The sequence below is a fragment of the Macaca nemestrina genome, chromosome 1, assembly GCF_043159975.1.
Source record: "Macaca nemestrina isolate mMacNem1 chromosome 1, mMacNem.hap1, whole genome shotgun sequence".
Classification (NCBI taxonomy): domain Eukaryota; kingdom Metazoa; phylum Chordata; class Mammalia; order Primates; family Cercopithecidae; genus Macaca; species Macaca nemestrina.
In genome coordinates, this window is record NC_092125.1 from 71127639 (window position 1) to 71142941 (window position 15303).

Sequence of the window (15303 nt, forward strand, 5' to 3'; positions counted from 1 at the left end):
ATGTTCAAGAACAAAGGGATTAATGGAGCAAGATATATGAGCAGCTGGGGTCAGATGGGATGGAAGGCTACAGAGAGGGCTTAGAAGGTGGTGGGTGGGGGAGAGGGCAGGAGCAAAGGAAGGGGGGACATTAGGGAGAGCTTGACATACATGAGGAGGTAGAAGTTGAAGGACTGTACCTTAAGTGGCCTTTATCCTGCCGTGAAGGAGTTGAAGAAAGGGCCCAGCTGAGGACAGATAGATAGATCCTGCAGTCCTGTTCTCAACTCTGAGTGTGCACCAGCATCACCTGGAGGGTCTGTTGAAACAGAAGACTGCGGACCCCTTTCCCAGAGCTTCTGAGTCAGCAGATGTAGGATGGAGCCTGAGAACCTGTGTTTCTAATGATGCTGATCCTGCTGGTCTGGGGACCACACTTTGACATGTACCATTTGCTTCAGCCGCAGGCCTCCCCCTGTGTTTGATTAATCAGAACGGGAAAACTGAGTTGGTGGTTGACCCTAAAAAATAACAGTCACTGGCTGAAAGTACTGGGTCTGTTGAGAGGGTCAGATAAAGCCATTGGGTGTGATTTAGGGGCTCAGCCTTGTCCAGTGTCACCTGGATCTCTGGATAATGAGGTTGTGGAGGCGAAGTTAGGGGGTCTGACCCTGTGCTGGCTCCCATGTTTGGGCTCCAGTGAAGTCATTCTGGGAGGTGCCCACTGGTCACTCTCCTGGGGGCCAGACGGGGCCTCCGGTCCTTCATCCCCTAGGCCATGCCCATACACTAATCTCTGACTACTTTGTCACGCAGCCAAGGCAAGTGAGCACCCCTGCGCCTGCAGAGGACAGCTGTTAGGCTGCACCAGCTGTGAGTGCAAAGCTCTCCCGCTCCCCTCCTACCCCGCTGGCACATCAGACTGGACCTGGGAATGGGGAGAAAGACCAGGGGAAGGGAGTGGTCTGTCACTTGAGGTCAGGAAGGAAGACCTGCAGGAAGAGGGGAATTCTCTTCCATCACCCTCCTCCCTTCATGCCCCAAAGTCGATCCCAGCCCCCCGTGGGGAAAGCCCCAGGAGCACGGAGGTGACGGCTCATGGTTCAGTGAAATCATAAACTTTTCAAAAAAGGTGAAGAGTGACTGCCACCTGCCTCAGAATCCCCCTGACTCATGCCCCAGCCCCGGAGCCCTTCCTCCCAGGTAAACATTGATTCCCAAAAGTCCTCCTTCCTAAACTGCTCCCAGTAGGTCAGAGTCTTCGGGGTTTTTTTCCCCACAGCTAGGGCCGAGTGGCCTTGGAAGAGTTTGACCATCCACAGAGCCCAGTTGGCTTGCAGGTGCCCGTGGACAATTTTGTATGTGCAAATCCAGTAAGGCCATGGTTATTCTTGGTGGCAGAAACCCCTGCCACTTCTTTTCTCTCTCTCTAGCGCTTGGAGGTTGGGAGGGAACCCTAGAGGGCGCATATCTCAGCTGAAGTTTCGAACGGATTGAGGTGTTCCAGGAGGGAAGATTCTCTCCCTAATTCCTCTGAAACCTTGACTTCTGAGTTGCAGGGCTGGGGAAGGGATTGCAGGGGCTACCGTGTAGGAGGGGGAAGAGAGGTGCGGGACGTGAGAATAAGAAGGGCTGTGAGAAGCCACAAGAACTGGAGCGCCAAGCCCCAGCTTCCCTCTCTAGATTCCAGCTCCTGCCATTCTGCCACACTCCACCTGGGGCGGCCGCATTCCTGGAGGTATGTTTGGAGAGAGGCAGCCCCTCAGCTTCCACCCATGGCCTTCGCCAAGCAGGCTTTTCTCCAGGTAATCTTGCTTTTGGCGAGGAAATGAGAAAGTGACAAATACGGTCTTGACCCAATCACTGCACAAACTCCGGGAATCTCACTGTAAGATGCCAGGACTAGGGTTTGGTGACTCTTGTCGCTGTGCTATTCTGTCAGCATTACATAAGGCTATCGCGTCATTTCTAAATGTGTTGGGTGTCATAAGGAAGCCTGGGAGGGGCCCAAAGGGTGGAAAATTACCATAACAGGCGAGAGGCCCATCAGCTGTGGGGTCCCAGTCCCTGTCTGCCATGGATAATTTTAGTGGCATTATATCCCCATCCACCTCCTCCCTCCAGCTGGAGCGACTTCCAGCCTTGAATTCCTCTCCATTTTTGCACTTGTCTAAATAATCCCTTTTGAAAGAAGGATCAGTGTCACTGGGTTGACAAGAATCAGCTGAGTGGGAGGGCAGGTGAAGATGACTGTGTAGCATCTGTTGAGACCAAGTTTCAAGGGGGAAACCAGGACTCCCCCACCCTTCCACCCACGGGTCCTTTCTTACACTCCGCTCCCCTGGGAGTGTTTAAAGCACCTACTACACTGAATTGTCAAGTTTTTTCCTGTGGTTTGTAAAGAGGAAGGGAGAGGGAGGTTGCGATTCATGTTTCAAAGGCCATCTGTGAGCTTAAACCAACTCCTTCCCAGCCCTGGGCCTCGGAACCCTTGCAGCTGTTCACTGAGGGGTGTTCCCAGGGGTTCTCAACTGGGTCAGCTCTGGGAGAGGAGGGTTAGAAATGTGGTGGGAGGTGGAAGTTTTTGCTTCTCACATCTCGGTAAAGTGAGGAAGCTCCTTGTTAGGGCCAGGGGTCTGAGACGTGAATGCCCCGCAAAGCCCAGGACCACCCTGCCCAATAAAGAACCGTTCCACCTCAAATGCCAACAGCGCCCTCGCTGGGAAGCTTCAGCGCTCTCTGAGGTCCTTTCCATTTCTGACAGTTCATGACTCTTGGCTTGCTGCCTATGACCTGGCCCTGGGCGAATTGGAGTGAGCAGATAGCGATTTTCTGGTTTTGCAGCCAGAGTGACCATGTGGAACATTTTTCTCAATTGAGGCCAATGTTCCTGAGGACCCATGAGAACCTCTTCATCTTCTCTCCCCTGTGTGGCTGCTTTTTCCCGCTGTCCCTCCTTCTGTTTTCTTTGCTGGTCATCTTTCTTTGCCTCCCCTTTTCTTCCTCTTTGATTTCCCTTCTTCATCATCAATCTCTGTAGCAGTTCATGGCTCCAGTAGGCTCTGTCTGCCCTGCTGGACACCCTGGGGGTCCCAGAGGTTAGTAAGCCCTGAAAGCCCATCTCCTTTCACTGCAGGGCCTCTAGCTGGACAATGGGATTCCTGCTCCATTCTGTCAGGAAGGATTACGTATGTCCAGACATCTGGTTGAGTGAGGGCAGAGGTTGTTTTAATGAGGTCATCGAGAAAATTTGATTCCATGGTCTAATCACATTGACTGGTGCCCAAGAAGTAATTCTCCTTAGATCCCAAGTGAGAAATATCCCCAGTGGGAAAAGGAGATTTCCTTAGGGTGGAAAGTAGAGGGAATCAAAAAAACAAAACAAAACAAAACAAAAACAAAAAACAAACAAACAAACAACACTAGGAAGGCTATGAAGGGAAAAGCTAAACCTCCAAGATGGTGAAGGGGCAGTTTCTACTCCATTGACTGCCTGGTCAGTTCCCCCAGGGAAATTCATGTGGCCCAAAGTCCCCAGGGATGCTTGATGGAGTGATGGGCCTCATCAGAAAAGACCACCTCAGACAGAGCGAGCCAGGAGCCTCTGTGAGCTCCCCAGGGTCACACAGGGTCAGACAAGGGCAGACAGGGTGAGGTTTCCTAGAGCTGAGGGGTTCTTGTCCCAGAAAGGAGAAGTGACATCAGAGCCTGGAAACTGTGCCCTGGAATCTCCAACAGTTGGCCTATGGCCAGAGTCTCCTGCCTGGGGAGAGCTCAAAGGGATGGGCACCGGCTGAAAAATCTCTTCTGGGCCGAATCCGTCTTGGCTGAGGCCTCCGTTTACATAGCAATGTCAGCTGTCTGCCCTGGCAGCTGCCAGCAGCGGTGCCTTCCATTCAGGGAAGCAAGGAATGTGAGGGAGGAGCGGACTGGCCTGGAATGAGGGTGACCGGTGTGAATGAACCTTCCTTCATCCCTGTGTCGGTCTAGCTGAGGCCATGCTGTGCCTCTGCGGCCTACCCAGATAGGCAGTGTATGCTAAATCGGGGCCTGGTCTGACCTGATTCCGGCCAGACTCCACAAGAATGGGGGCCCTGGGGTCTTTGCTTAAACTTGTAAATGCTGGGCGGAGAGCACCCCTGGTTTAATCTCTTCCACACTCTTAACATCGGGATTAAGAGTCTAACGGTAGAGTGGCACCTTTCCCACACATCCCTTCCTGGACTCCTGAGCCTGCAGGCTGTACCGCCAGTCTGGCCTTTGTATTTCTGTGGGAGGGTGAGCACCTGCCAGCACATGTGCCCAGATATGGCCCTCGGTCAGAGATGCGGAAGAGAGACTGGGTGGTTGAGGGAACCTGGTGAACTTCCTCTCCTCTTCCTATTTCTTTTCTTAAACCTCATCTCTTCCAGATACACTCCTATGCATGTTCAGCCTTGGGATGTGTTGATGTCTCCGCTCCATCACTTTCTGGTTCTGAGGCTTCTTGTGGTTGCACAGATGGCACCATCTGGTCAGGCCGAGCTCTTCCTCTGCACCGAGGCTGCCTCAGAGTGTGAAGGGCTTGGTGTGCAACTGTCAAAGTTGAGGTAGCAGTGGTGGAGACTAGTAGGATTTTTCACAGAATAACTTCTCTGTGGAGCCACCACCCTGCTCTCCCCAGCCTACCTCCTGCTTTGAGCAGCCTCTGTCCACCTGGCTGCGGGAATGCAGACCGTCATTGGGGTTAAGCGTAGCCTTGGGGTCAGGCCATCAAGCTTTCACCCTAGCTCACTCTGAGTCCATTCACTTCACAACAGGTGAGGCTGGGACTATCCCTGCGTGCGGATATCGTTCCTCCTGCAAAGTGAGTCAAAGGAAAGTTTTCTACTCTCTTTCCCCTAAGACAAAATGTTGCCTGAGAATCTTGAAAAAAGAAAATTCTTTCCTTTCTTTGCCTTGTTTGGAGGAGGATGGCAGGGGGGTGGGGTTGGAGAAATATATTAGTCTAAAATAATAACCCTGGATCCGATGAGAGGTTCTGGGCAAGTGCAGACCCGGCTGAATCATCATCCTAGTGCTCGTGTTTCTTAAAAATAAACCCCGTTGCAATATTCTAATTATAGCTGGGGGAGCACTTGGAAGAGGCCTCTCTACACACAATAGCTCACCCAGCTCTGGTCCTGAGATGAGCTGGCAAGGACTGAACAGCATTTCTGGCTGGGCCCCACAGGCAGGTGGCATGCTGTGATAACCTACTTCTGCCCTATGCCAGCCAAGGAAATTGCAGCCGTGGTTGCTGTAAAAGAAAAGGATTTCATCTTCTGGGCAGTTCACCAGGAATCTCAGTTTAGCTCATTTTCTGCCAATATTAGCCCTTTTCTTCTCCTGGGTTCTGGGTACTTAGTGGAAGGCCACGTGGCAGGGGTGGGGATACAGAAGAAGATGACCTAGTCCCTTTCCTTTGGAAGCACTCAAGCTGTTGATGCATTCAGCTTAATGAGTAGGCAGGTTCTCCACATGGCTTTCAGGGGTAAAGCACACCCGCTCCAATACAGAAAATAAATGTTCTTCCTGCTTGTTAATTCTGAAAATGTTGTCATGGTAACTTGAATCCCTGGCTTAGGACTTGGTCTCTAAAATAAAATATCCCATGATGAAAGTAACAGATGATTCCCTATCATCCATTTACATGTTAGTGAGAATTTGATTGATAGGTACATATTCCGCAGTGGGATTCATAGATGAATTTCCTTGGTCCCTGCTTTCAAATTGTTCACAATCTCTGAGGCAGGGGTAAGGGTTATGAATTGGCAGGATTCTTGAACAGATGTTGTCTTAGTCCATTTTGTGTTGTAACAGAATACCTGAGACTGGGTCCTTTATAATGAACAGGAAATGTATGTATTGGCCCATAGTTCTGGATGCTGAGAAACCCAAGATCAAGTGGCTGACATCTGGTGAGAGCCTTCTTGTTGCCCTGTCCCATGACAGAAGGGCAAAGGAGGGAGAGAGGAAAGAGAGTAAGCACGAGTGAGCAAAGGGGCCAAACTCATTCTTTTATAAGAAACCCGCTCCTGAGAAAACAACACTAATCTATTCATGAGGGTGATGCCCCAGGATCCACACACCTCCCACTAAGCCCTGCCTCCCAACCCCACTGCACCGAGGATCGAGTTTCCAAAGGATCCACACCCCTCCCACTAAGCCCTGCCTCCCAACCCCACTGCACTGAGGATCCAGTTTCCAAAGGATCCACACACCTCCCACTAAGCCCTGCCTCCCAACCCCACTGCACCGAGGATCGAGTTTCCAAAGGATCCACACCCCTCCCACTAAGCCCTGCCTCCCAACCCCACTGCACTGAGGATCGAGTTTCCAAAGGATCCACACACCTCCCACTAAGCCCTGCCTGCCAACCCCACTGCACCGAGGATAGAGTTTCCAAAGGATCCACACACCTCCCACTAAGCCCTGCCTGCCAACCCCACTGCACCGAGGATTGAGTTTCCAAAGGATCCACACACCTCCCACTAAGCCCTGCCTCCCAACCCCACTGCACCGAGGATAGAGTTTCCAAAGGATCCACACACCTCCCACTAAGCCCTGCCTGCCAACCCCACTGGACCGAGGATCCAGTTTCCAAACCCATGAACTTTGGGGGACACATTTAAGCCACAGCAAATGTACCAAAGAAAATGACAGAGCATACAGAGCAAGTAGTGGATTGTGACAGTAGGGAGTCAGAAAATAAGTCCTGAAGTAAGTGACATTTGGGATGGCCCTTTAAGGATGAGGAGATGTCAGGGAGAGCATTCTAGACAGGAGACAGCATAAGCCAAGGTGCAGAGGCAGGAGTGGCCATGGTGTCCTTCGCAGATGCTTGGAAAGATGCTTTGAGCTGGCAGAGGAAGGGGGAAGTTTGCATTGTGGTTAAGGGTGTGGGCTCTAGATTCTGGGGACCAACTCTGGTTCCAACGCCTGCTAACTGTGACTTTGCTTTGAGCAAGTTCCCTACCTTTCAGTACCTCCATTTTCTCTTCTATAAAATGGACAATACCAGTATCAACCCCATGGGTTATGGTGAGGATTAATTAATCCACGGAAACCTCTTAGAACAATGCCTGGCACATCGTTAAGTGCCTGAATACATAAAAGCTATTTATAATGGTGATTTCCTGGTACCTGGAAGGCATGGGAAAACTGGTGCAAGTGCCAGGGAAAGACTAAAAAAAAGAGTCCAAAGGTTCCCAAGTTAAATTTCATCTATTTTCAAAGGTGCCAATAGCAGAACACAGGTAATGGTAGAGTGAAGTTTAAGAAACACATGAACTACAAAAAAAATTTATGGACTGAGGGGCTCCAAAGTGAGGAATTAAGGCAAGTGGCCAGAAAGTGGCTTCTCAAGGAGGTGGCAGGCCTGTGGCTAGTTAGCTACAGTGATCCCAGTGAGCCTCCATGACAGGGATGAGCGGGTGGGTTTTGTTTTCTCCCTGAGCCTACCCTGTAGGCTCTCCTGGCCACTGACTTTCCAGGATAGACTGTCTGGCACAGGACTGAGAGAGAGAACAGGTCAGTGCAGATCTAGTCCAACAACTTGAAAATACTATGAAGCTAGTGTCTTATTTTCTTATATGAAGGGCAGCATATTTAGAGTTTCAGAAGGAGGAGAGGTGTGACTTGGTGTTGAGGAAGATGCCAGGCCAGGAAGGGAGCATATGTAAGAAAGCTTCAGAAACTGGGATGAGCTAACTGGTAGGTCCTACAAGGACCATGGAACAAGCGTCTCTTGTTAAGCACATGCACTGCTTAATTTTCAGAGACAACAGGAGATCTAAAGAGCTACCATGGCTTAGGTCCTACATAGTTTGCAGGGTTACAGGGAAGAAGACTGACTCTTAGAAGTGAGTGTGACTCCTGACTTCATTTGGACTGTGGCCATTCCTCCCGAGTTAGAACTTGCTAGGAACATGTTCTCCATACTCCACACAGTAACCTTCCTCAGGTTGACTTAGCACCCACTATTAGTGGAACAGATTTGGCTAAGGTTGGGTGTAAGCTGTAGCTTAAACATAATTCACTCTTTTTTTCTTCTTTTTTTGAGAAATTCCAGCCTACATTTCCAGGCTGGAATGCAGTTGTGTGATCTAGGCTCACCGCAACTTCCACTTCCTGGGTTCAAGCAATCTTCCCATCTCAGTCTTCCAAGTAGCTGGGACTACAGTTGCACGTACCACATCTGGCTAATTTTTTTGCATTTTCTTTTTTTTTTTGTAGAGATGAGGTTTCACCATGTTGCCTAGGCTGGTCTGAAACTCCTGGGCTCAAGTGATCCTCCCTTAGCAGTAGTGCTGGTACTACAAGCATGACCCACCGCACCAGCCATGATTCACTTTTATGTAAAAGCAGCTCAACAGAGGTGGTGGAAATGGGCTTCCTGCTGCGCTGCCATCTTTAGAACCCATCTCTTTTTTTAAATTTTTTGAGACAGAATCTCACTCTGTTGTTCAGGGTAGAGTGCAGTGGCGCATCCTTGGCTCACTGCAACCTCCACTTCCCAGGTTCCAGCGATTCTGCCTCAGCCTCCCGAGTAGCTGCGACTACAGGAATGCACCACATACCCGGCTGTTTTTTTGTATTTTTAGTAGAGATGGGGTTTCACCATGTTGGTCAGGCTGGTCTCAAACTCCTGACCTCAAATGATCCACCCACCTCAGCCTCCCAAAGTGCTGGAATTACAGACCTAAGCCACTATGCCCAGCCCTAGAGATCATCTTGAGGTCCCCACTCCAGCCATCACTTCCATGTTCCCATCAGTAGGAAGAACAAAGGAAGAAAAAGTTGAAGGGCACATATCAGTTGTCTTTTGAAGACATGTCTGCTAACTGCCACACCACACTTGCATTTAAATCTCACTGGCTACAACTTAGTCTGAGGCCATGCCTGGGTACAGGGAGGCTGGAAGATAGACTTTGTATTCAAGGCAGTTATACACCTAGCTAAAAGTCAGGGATGGGAGACGGGGGTGTTTACTAAAGAAGGGAAGAGTGAATGTGGAAGGGCAACTAATAGACGCTGCCACACACAGATCGTTAGATAAATCAGTTATGAAAATCATCTAATACAAATGTAGTTTATATCTGGGTAAGAAATATATGCTTGGCTGGGCGCGGTGGCTCAAGCCTGTAATCCCAGCACTTTGGGAGGCCGAGACGGGCGGATCACGAGGTCAGAAGATCAAGACCATCCTGGCTAACAAGGTGAAACCCCGTCTCTACTAAAAAATACAAAAAACTAGCCGGGCGAGGTGGCGGGCGCCTGTAGTCCCAGCTACTCGGGAGGCTGAGGCAGGAGAATGGCGTAAACCCGGGAGGCGGAGCTTGTAGTGAGCTGAGATCCGGCCACTGCACTCCAGCCTGGGTGACAGAGCTAGACTCCGTCTCAAAAAAAAAAAAAAGAAAAAAGAAACATATGCTTACCTAGTTACAAAACCAGGAACGCTAGTGTGGAAATAGTATTTTACTAGCTCTAGGAAATGACCCGCATTTAATCTTTTTCTAAAGCAAGGAATGCATAGGTACTGCAGGTTTATCCTTTTGCCATATCCTGCAGGCAAATTGAATTTTTGATTGCTGAATTTTCTACAAGTGGGGCACACTGCGGAGAAGTGATTTACTTTTCTAACCACATTTTCGTCAGGCTGATGCTAATGTATGGGGAGTCTACTTGAGAAAGTCTCAAATTAGCTATTTGTAAAGATGACACCACCTCAGGCAAGGAGACAAAATGGAGGCTTCACTTCAGGCTTTATGAGAGAACCAGATGCATATGGACTCATTAAACCTGACTTGTGTGTAAGAACCCTGGTTCTCTCCACATTAGTGGGCTGAGGGCTAGGGTTGGAATATAAGTTTGAATCCCCAAGCAAATGTGTGTTCCTTTTCCTGTCAACCCAAGAATGGTCCTCATAGTGTCCTCTGGGGGCCACTCCTCCAGGCCTGTAGTAGTGGCTTTGTTTAGGGGAATGGCTAATCTCCAGGGCATGCAGAGGCTGGAGGACACCATCCCCTGAAGGCCAGAAGCCTTGAACTCTGATACAATGAGCTGGAGTCTACACACTGAAGTGTAGGGATTTCTACTGGCAGTCAGCTGTGTTAATTAGCATCATGTGTATGTCCCAGGCACCATGGGGAGACACACAAAGAAATAAAAGGCATAATTCCTGATCGATAAAGGAGGGGACATGGTCAAGCTAAGAAATAAGTCTCATGCAACAGATAAGTAAGGTTACAAGTTATTTGAGTAGGGCCTAGTCAGGGACGGTTTCTTGACCACCTTGAGCAGTCAGGTTTCAGAAGGGATGATCAGACTGTTGATGACTGTTCCTCCCCATCTGAGAGAGAGAGAAAGAGAGAGAGAGAGAGAGAGAGAAAGAGAGACAGAGAGAGAGTAGTGGAATTGCTGGCAGAGATTAATGCCATTTACTGAGCTGTGCTTTAGATAGAAGCTAGCTGTTGATTTCTAGTTCTATCAACATTGAATTAATTGGACCACTTTTATGCCAGGGAAAAACCATTAGCTGTTAGGAAATCTTCCAAGGGCATCAACTAAGAAAGCTTCTAACAATTACGTTTTCTTTTTGGTCTGTTTTTTTTTTTAAATACTTAAGAACAAGGTTTGGCAGGGTGTAGTGGCTCATGCCTGTAATCCCAGCATTGTGGCAGGCCGAGGCGGGGAGATCACCTGAGGTCAGGAGTTCGAGACCAGCCTGACCAACATGGTGAAACCCAGTGTCTACCAAAAATACAAAATTGGCCGGGTGTGGTGGCACGTGCCTGTAATCCCAGCTACTCGGGAGGCTGAGGCAGCAGAATCGCTTGAACCGGGGAGGCAGAGGTTGCAGTGAGCCAAGATTGTTCCACTGCACTCCAGCCTGGGCAACAAGGGCAAAACTCCGTCTCAAAAAAACAAAAACAAAAACCGACGTTCATGTGTAACCTAAACATGTCTTTTTCTTGCAAAAATGGATGTGAAACTTTTGAATTAGAACTCACTAGCCATACTGAACATCCTAATCTTGATTCATCTCAGTTCTCTCTTATCCAAGGTGAGAAGAGGCTCATTAAGAAATGGAAAAGTTGTAAGACACATTGTGAGATTGTTTAGGCATAGTTGTATTTTGGAAGTCATTTAGGATGCATCTTTAATGAAGACAGATGATGTGCTACTGAATGTTGTATTTCCCAGCTTGAAGTACTTTCTCACATGACTTTGCATAATTGCTTAGTTGTAGTTTTATGTTGGAAGTGACTTTAGCATGTTTTTAGGGAAGAGATGTTTCACCACTGAGTGTTTCCACACTGACATGCTTTTTCAGATGAATCCTAAGATTCACCTTGATTTTATACATTTAAGCCTGGAACATTAACCCTCTCCCTGGGAATGTGAGTCGTCTTTGATTCCCTGGCTTTCTCCAGGGCACATACACTAGGAAGCCAATGTTTCAAGGAGAATTCGACTCCGATTGTTGGCTCTACTGTAGTGTATGTGACTTTTAGATCCTTGCAAGGTTCAAGGGTATTGGGTTTCAAAAGTTTTAGTGTGACCAAATTCAGGCTTAAAGCTGCAAAAGCTCATTCAACACTCTGAAAACTCTCCTGAACTCTACACTGAAAGTCTGTTAAAATGTTCCTTAAAACCTTTAGAGGTGGACTTAAGAACAAGAAGTAGAGTTGTGAGCTAAGACTAGCAGGTTGGGGGAATGGGAGGATGAGGCAAGTATCAGAAGGATTAGGAAAACCGAATAGAGGCCCTTGAAAATGCTCAGTTATCTTTCTTTGTCCCATCCTCTCTCCTCCACCTATTTCTGTCTTTTACCCTTAGGCCTGCACTGCCTGAAAAGAAGGTGGCTGATCTAAGCACTCTGAATGAAGTGGGCTATCAAATCCGAATTTAGCCAAGCCATACCGGCCAGCAAGAGGGTTTCTGTGGTGCTTCTCTCTGCACTTTACCCAGCATCTTCAGGAGGAACTGCAACTATTTATTAAGAACTTGTGAATTTTATTTTTAAGGATTCACCTGGAAATAGAATCTGAGTGGGTGGTAACCATTAGCTTTACAAAATTCACTAAGAGGCACCATGAAAATGCTGAAGTAATAAACCCCACTGGGGCTGGACTATGTCCCTCACTCAAGATCTTAAGGATAACAACCATAACTGTAGTTTTATATTTTTCCATTTACCTACTTTCTTTCACTTGCTTTGAACATTATGCCTCACCAATAGTAGATGTTCATGAAATAATCTCTTGAACTTTTGGTATAGTAAGGTAACTCAAACAGTATTACTGTCTTTTTCAGCAATAACAGAAAGCAAAAATGGGTGGGTTTTTTTTAAGCAGTTAATATTACCTCAGCATTTTGACATCAGATATGCAAACTTAATGGCGTTTTGTTTTTTTATATTCTATTTATATTCGTTCCCCAGTATTTCCCACGGGGATCTCCACAAGCTTGAAGTTTTTTCCTGGTGCACACACATGATGAGATTTAAGGTATTATATGCAAGTGTTTTACTAAAAAGCACTGAAATTCTTCTGGCAATACAAGAACCATTTTCAGGATCTTGGAGTTACTTCCTTCTTAATCTTTAAGCATTCACTGATGTTTTTTCAAAATGAAACAAAAATATCACATTGAGAAGCTAGTCTATGTTCTGTCACTAACATTTAAACTTTGCAGACTCTAGCAAAAAGCACAAGAGGTCATGTACTAGTATACAAATTTCGCAGTACTGGATTACCTCTGGACACTAACACACTCAGGCAAAGAAACCAGGAGTGATGATCAGGTCTTCAGAACCAAAAAACCTTTCTATTCACATTTCATCTGATTTTTAAACTGAAGCAGGCTTTGATTCTTCTGAAGGACGCAAAGAATCAAACTAAGGGAGGACTCACTGTTGTTAAAGATGTGTTCTGATGTCTTATATTAAGACCAAATGTGACATAATGTGATTATCTTCCAGTACTTTGCTTTTACCTACCACTTCATGACATTTTAGGAATGAGTATTGGAAAATATAACAAATTAGAAAAGCAGCACTTTTTTTTTTTAATGGAGAAATCTTCAGTCCAGTGTTAGACCTTATAGTGTGATTCAGTCCCTAAGCACGGAATGAATGTCTGGCCTGCATATGGTAGTTACAGTGTAACCTCTGGCTGCAGACCACAGAGGACAACCCTAACAGCATAGTCTTGTATGGTATAAATATCAAGAGTACAGCTTCGATTTCATTTGCTTTATCTTAGCAACAATGCCAACTCAGGAGACCAGACAGCCGATTTCAGTGAAGTCTGGTAGTCAACAGATGTTATTTCAGTCTCAGTGCATGTCTTCTGGCTTTCTTTGACTGAAGGTGTCTATAGGAAGGAAGTTAAAAAAATATATCCTCATTGAGATTCTTTACCAATTCTTTACAAGATTTCTGGGGGTGACAGGGAAAGCAAAAGGACTTCATCCTTTAGCTATGTGCACAAGAGCTTACTTTACCCTAAAAATCAGTATTATTAATGAAAAGTACTGTTTTCTTAAAAAAAGAAGTCTAATGTCATGTAGATGAACAAGAACAAGGATACATCTCCATTAGATTAAAATGTAGCACAGGGTTAAAAATTCTCAGTTTAATATCTTTAATAACAGTATTATCAGAGTTTAAAATGAGTTATCTCTGTCTATCTTCACACAGCAAACCCATTTGCAGCCTCTTGGTCACATGTATTCAGATGTTTGAAATAGTGAATCATTTCATTTTCATTCTAAAACAATACTGACTTAAACATATACCTTCTGTTTGTCAATCTGAAACTTGCTTACATCTAGTAAGTACACCTCTTATAACACTGCATCCATTCTAAGAGTTGGAATTTATTTTTGCCCAAGTATTAAGTACTGTTACATCTAAAATACAGAATGTCAAATGGTTGCATAGCTTGTTTCCCACAACAAGGAGGAAAAGAATAGGAATACAAACTCTGTAATATGCTGATATAGAAGCCTTAGAACTGCCAACTGGCTTGATGGTTCAATTAGTAAGCTAATTTCTCCCACACCCGCTCCCGCCCCAAAGCAAGGTTTAGTCACACAAACATGAAAGTACATTTAAAATGTCCTTAGTTGTCATCCTACTTTTATTGCCTATGGAATATGCTAATTTCTTAAAAAAAAAAAAAAAAAAAGGGAAATGCACCAAACCCCTAAATTCTAGTGCAATAATTTAATAAAAAAAGACAAACAAACATGTTTTGTGCACCCCCCTCCCAAAGTTGATTTTAAGACTGGCTAGAATTCAAAATATAAAAAATAAAACTGAAGTGATTTGAAATCGATTTTAAAAAGTTCTTAGTGCAAGAGAAATTTTATGTTTAAGCCATCATGGCAATATATGCAAAGTTTAAATGAATGACAGAAATCTTGTTTTTAGACTGTATGTTGTGCTGTTTTGAGTACACTTTATTTCAGAAAGTGATATTTAGTATTTTCTATACACTCTGAAATCATGAGCATTTCACTTTTTCTAAGTCAATTATTTCATAAGGATTTTATTAATAGATATTGGTAAATAGAACTTTGGAAATCTTAATTCAGAATTCTTACTATACCTGAGGCTTTTGTAAGCTATAGTTTTATGTACAACCTTGTACAGTTTTTTTGACATACAATTCAGAACTTTGTTTATTCTCTTGGACTTTGTTCTGGCCAATACATTTTTTTTAAATCTTTAAGAAGAACTGTGATTGTTTTAGTGGGTATTTTTCTAAGTAAATGAAAACTTGTATAATGGTATTTTAGAGAATGCCAGATAAGTGCATGTTTCGAGTTAATGTTTTTCTCATCACTTGTATGTTTCTAACACAGCATGGGACTTTAATAAAACCATCCTGGAAACTTAACCATTGTTTTTCTTCTAAATATGTAAGTTGCAGCGGGGCTCAGCGGCTCAAGCCTGTAATGCCAGCACTATGGAGGCCGAGGCGGGCGAATCACCTGAGGTCAGGAGTTCGCGACCAGCCTGACCAACATGGTGAAACCCCGTCTCTACTAAAAATACAAAAAATTAGCCAGGCATGGTGGCGGGCACCTGTAATCCCAAGTATTTGGGAGGCTGAAGCAGGAGAATCGCTTGAACCTGGGAGGCGGAGGTTGCAGTGAGCTGAGATCCTGCCGACACACTCCAGCCCAGGCAACAGTGCAAGACTCAGTCTCAAAAAAAAAAAAAAAAAAGAAAGAAAAAAAAGTAAGATGGTGTGATTTTTTTTGGTCATCGTATTATATACTTATTCTAGT

The 15303-nt window shown here is 45.8% G+C and overlaps 1 protein-coding gene across 8 annotated transcripts in view; it reads left to right on the forward strand.

Annotated features, from left to right (window-relative positions):
- Positions 1-12140, forward strand: part of LOC105493539 (vasohibin 2) — a 54272-nt gene extending 42132 nt beyond the window's left edge. For all 8 annotated transcript variants that reach the window (XM_024796496.2, XM_024796497.2, XM_071080417.1 and 5 more), the window contains one exon: positions 11842-12140. In XM_024796496.2, the coding sequence (XP_024652264.1) occupies positions 11842-11914 (73 nt within the window). In that variant the 3' untranslated portion in view covers positions 11915-12140. The remainder of the gene's footprint in view (positions 1-11841) is intronic.
- Positions 12141-15303: the final 3163 nt, after the last annotated feature.